The 4,537-nt window shown below is 57.0% G+C and overlaps 1 protein-coding gene across 1 annotated transcript; it reads left to right on the forward strand.

The window, feature by feature from the left end:
• Window positions 1-1,190: 1,190 nt before the first annotated feature.
• Window positions 1,191-2,315, forward strand: P2RY4 (pyrimidinergic receptor P2Y, G-protein coupled, 4). The gene has a single exon (XM_010017921.1). It carries the CDS (start codon window positions 1,191-1,193, stop codon window positions 2,313-2,315), a length of 1,125 nt encoding a protein of 374 aa, XP_010016223.1.
• The last annotated feature ends 2,222 nt before the right edge of the window (window positions 2,316-4,537 follow it).

Raw genomic sequence — 4,537 nt, forward strand, 5'->3', positions numbered from 1 at the left:
GGCAAACGGAGGGGGATGATGAGGGAGCCAAGGGTTGAAGGAGGCTGAGAGGATGCCCATCACCTCTCAGGTGAGCTTTGGACCAATAGAAACTGGAGACACACCAGCGCTCCCCCTGTCAAATATGGTTTTGGCTACACCCTTGTCTCTACCGGCAGCATGGCAGATGCTCCTGCTCCCAGGTTACTCATCTGAGCGTCCATCCTTGGCCAGCAAAAATAGTTGATCCAAAATTACTTTTCCAGGGATGGTGGCAGGTGTGGAGGGGCCAATGCACAAGCAGACTCCACTGGTCCTTTGCTGGACACCATGATGGTGGCAGAAGCTCCTTCTTCCTTCTGGTAGAGTGGGCTCTGAACTTCAGACATCCTGAGACACAAACGCAACCCTCTGTCAGCTCGCCCTCTTGCCTCAGTGCTGAGGCCCAGTTTTCCAGGAGGATGCAGATCCCAGCCTTTGATCCTAACACTGTGCAAAAGGAAACATCCTGCCTGCCCTGTGAACTTGCACTGTCTTGAGCTGGGACTTGGCTCCAGCGCAGCTCCTCTCTGCAGGGCTTAGATCATTCCTCTCCTATAGAGAATACCCGGCAGCTGGAGGCCCCTCACTGTCCAGGGACACTCACTCCCAAAGGCTCCTTTAACAGCCCCCCGAGGATTTCCCCGGGCCATAATATTCCCCCAGACAAGCCTTTCTTCTCCTCCTGCCTTTCTTCTGTCAGGGAGCCCTCTGGGACGAGCAGCATTGTCAGGATGGTGCCAATTAGGCTGAGCCGGCTTCCAAGAGGCTGTGCTGGCACCGGTCAGGGGCTGCTGTTGCTTATAAAGGTCTCATTGTTCGGCGCGCCATGGGGCTGCTGCCCGGCGGGGCCGGCGTGGTCCTCTGTCTCAGGCACGCTTCCCAGCTCCATGCGGCGCTGGTGTCACTGCGCGCTGCTCAAAGGGATGATTAATGGGTGTCATTGCAGGGGCTGCAAAGGGGAGGATTTGTCAAGTCCCCCTCAGCTCCCCGTGAGGCCCAAACGCGCGAGCTGAGAAAAACCAGAGAACCATCAAAGTGGCCGGAGCTCCTGGAGGAGGGGGGGAAATCTGGCATCTTTGGCTCCCATCCACGCTTTGTGCCTGACAATGGTCAGGATCAACGACTAATGCTCTTTTATTAACTGCTCCTCTAGATCTGGCTCAGAGAACATGGCCACTTCAGTGAGGACGTTCCCAGTTGCCCTGTGGACACCGACACCAGCTCCCTGGCCAGGAGGAAACACCACTGCGGTGACAGAGGCAAAGTGCGTCTTCAACGAGGAGTTCAAGTTCATCCTGCTGCCCATCGCCTATGGCATTGTCTTCGTGGTGGGGCTGCCCCTCAACTCCTGGGCCCTGTGGATCTTCATCTCCAGGATGAGGCCCTGGAACGCCACCACCACCTACATGTTCAACCTGGCTGTCTCTGACACACTCTATGTCCTCTCCCTCCCCACCCTGGTCTACTATTATGCTGACCGAAACAACTGGCCCTTTGGGAAGTGGCTCTGCAAGACGGTGCGCTTCCTGTTCTATGCTAACCTCTACAGCAGCATCTTCTTCCTGACGTGTATCAGTGTCCACCGCTATGTGGGCATCTGCCACCCCATCCGCTCCCTGCACTGGGTAAAGACCAAGTATGCCCGCATCATTTGTGTGGGTGCCTGGCTAGTCGTCACCATCTGCCTCATCCCCAACCTCATCTTTGTCACCACCAGCTCCAAGGACAACAACACCCTGTGCCATGACACTACCAAGCCTGAGGATTTTGACCATTATGTGCACTACAGCTCCTCCGTCATGGCCCTCCTCTTTGGGGTCCCCTTCCTAGTGATTGTCCTGTGCTACTGCCTGATGGCCAAAAGTCTTGGCAAGTCCAGCTTCTCCAGCCCCAGCCCCCGAATGCCCTCCTACAAGAAGCGCTCCATCAAGATGATCATCATCGTACTCACTGTCTTTGCCATCTGCTTTGTGCCCTTCCACATCACCCGCACCATCTACTACACCTCTCGATACTTCCAAGCCAGCTGTCAGACACTCAACATCATCAACTTCACCTACAAGATCACTCGGCCCCTGGCCAGCGTCAACAGTTGCCTTGACCCCATCTTGTACTTCATGGCTGGGGACAAGTACCGGGGGCAACTGCGCCGGGGGCCAGCCCATCGCCTCCGGACTGTGCCCACCTATGACCTGGCCCTGGTGTCCCCCTCCATGGAAAGCATCATGGGTGGCAGCCACACTACCAGTGACACCTGTGGGACGGGGACAGCACGGAGCAGAAGCGGGTGCTGAGGGGCCAAAGGGGATTATAGTAACCTCATCCCTGGTCTCTACAAGTTGCAGCCCCTCCAGGCTCCATGTGGGCACCCTGGCGTCCTCAGGTCTCCAAACCTGCCCTGTCCAGCCTCTGCGGGGGCAGACACGGCAGGGCTGAGGGCCAGTGGCCATGGGCCTTGTCCTGGAATGCCATAGGAAGGGGGTGCTTGTGCTGCTTGGGGCAGGACCACCTTCAGGGGACCCATGGGAATGGAAAAAATGCCAAGAAATCCATTCTGGGGAGGCAGGCTGGTATCCCATCCAGGGGTGCTCCTAGGGATGTGTGGGGACTGACAGGGCACCAAAGAGAAGGGACACTGGTCCTTTCCTGGGCACGCACAGCCCTTCCAACCTTCTCAACAGCAATGTGGGGGGACCAGAGTGAACCTGGGGATGGAGTGGACACTGGGCACCCTGCGTACCTGGTGGAGGTTGTCAGAGATGTCCCTGTCATACTGCTGGCCTTGGGAGAGGAAGGGAGGGATGCAGCATGGGGTACTTGCTGCCCATCAACCCTCAATAAAACCCCTTCCCTTTTCTCTATGCTGTTTCTTCCTATAGCAGGAGGGAGCAGGACTTTATCCCTTACCTCCCTTAAGCTAGAAAGTGTCTGAAAGTGAAGAAAAGACACCACCAGTCATCCAGAGCGAGAAGCCAGAGCAGTGACACCTGCACTGACAAGAGTCCTTGGGAATCTGCTTTTATGGGTGTTTGCTTTCCAAATGTTTACCCAGCCCTTTTGTTTGATCAAGCGCCTACGCAGACAGCAGATCAGAGATGGCTACCAGCACTGTAGACTCTCACACACCATCCGGGACAGGATGGTGCTGTCCCTGCCATGGGGAGCCCAGCAGGGACTGTCTCCCATTGCCTCCCATGAGTCCTGCCTGCAGATGCCTAGGGAAGGGATGCCAATAGCACCATTGGGGTGTCACCCCCCTGAGCCATGGCACTTGGCACACACAGCTACATCCCACCAGGAGCTGCCCAGGTCATCTGGGGAAGAAGAGGGCCCCAGGGATGCCATGTCCCATCCCCACATCCCCATCCCCATCCCACCAGAGAGTGTACAGAGAGAGCCCCTCACTCACCACTGAAGTGTAAGCAGAGAAGACGACCTCCCTCCTAAGCCTAGTTAACGCAGTACAAGCAACTGTGGCATCTCACCTCCCATTATACCTGATGTGGCCCAGGTGGACCCTGGGAGCTGCTTCGTTACACCTGAGCTGTGCAAGGATCCCCATTAAGCACAGCCCCAGCCCTGGAGATGGAACTGCCAGGGAAGGGACATGGGTGGCAGGTTCACCCACATGGGGAATGCAGGGTACAGCTGCAGCGCTGCCGATCCTGACTCTACCACACACATAGGAACAGGGGCAGGGTTGGAATTCTGTATTGGGTACAGAGGTGGTGGAAAAGGCTCATCTGGGGCCAGAGCAGTACCCACCCCTTGCCCAGGGACACATGGTACCAGCTGAATCCACTTTCGCATTGTCCCCAGGTCCTGGAGTGTCCCTCCTTTTCCCCAGAGGGGGATACCTCCCCAGCCTGGTCCCACTCACCATTGGGATGCCACCCCAAAGAGCTTGTCTTGTTCCCTCCTCCCATGACAACTCTTCCCTCAGCTCATAGTGTCCTGGTTATCTTGCGGGGACCATGCCCATCACTGGCCCCTAAACTTTCTACATCCCCCCCGCCCCCAGCCCCACATCCTCACAGGACACCCACAACCCCTACAAACCCCTTTAAAGGGGAACCCTTTCCCAAGTTCCCCTTCCCTTTTCTTCCTCCTCTCCTCCTGCTTCCTGCTCAGTTTTTTTGGCCAGAGGAGCAGAGGGCCAGAGTGGGGACCATCCCCTGTGTATCCCCCGTGTACCCCCATGTGTCCCCCATGCCGGGATGGCTGAAATCCCCACCCACAAGAGCCACTGCCCTTGTGAGCCAGGATCTGGCCGCCAGCACCAGCCATGCTCAGAGGATGTGCAGCTCGTCCGTCTCCGACAGCCCGTACTTGGTCTTGTTCTCATTGAAGAGCTTGAGCAGGGAACGGACGTACATCTCGTGGTACATGTCCACCACCTCACTGCTCGGGTCCTCGATCTTGGGCACTGTCACTGGCTCCCCCACTGCCAGGAGAGGAAGAAGGTCAGGCTGGCCTGGCTTATTGGGGATACAAGCCAAGCACTGCCTTCCAACAC

Source organism: Nestor notabilis, unplaced genomic scaffold (assembly GCF_000696875.1).
Source record: "Nestor notabilis isolate BGI_N333 unplaced genomic scaffold, ASM69687v1 scaffold27837, whole genome shotgun sequence".
Classification (NCBI taxonomy): domain Eukaryota; kingdom Metazoa; phylum Chordata; class Aves; order Psittaciformes; family Psittacidae; genus Nestor; species Nestor notabilis.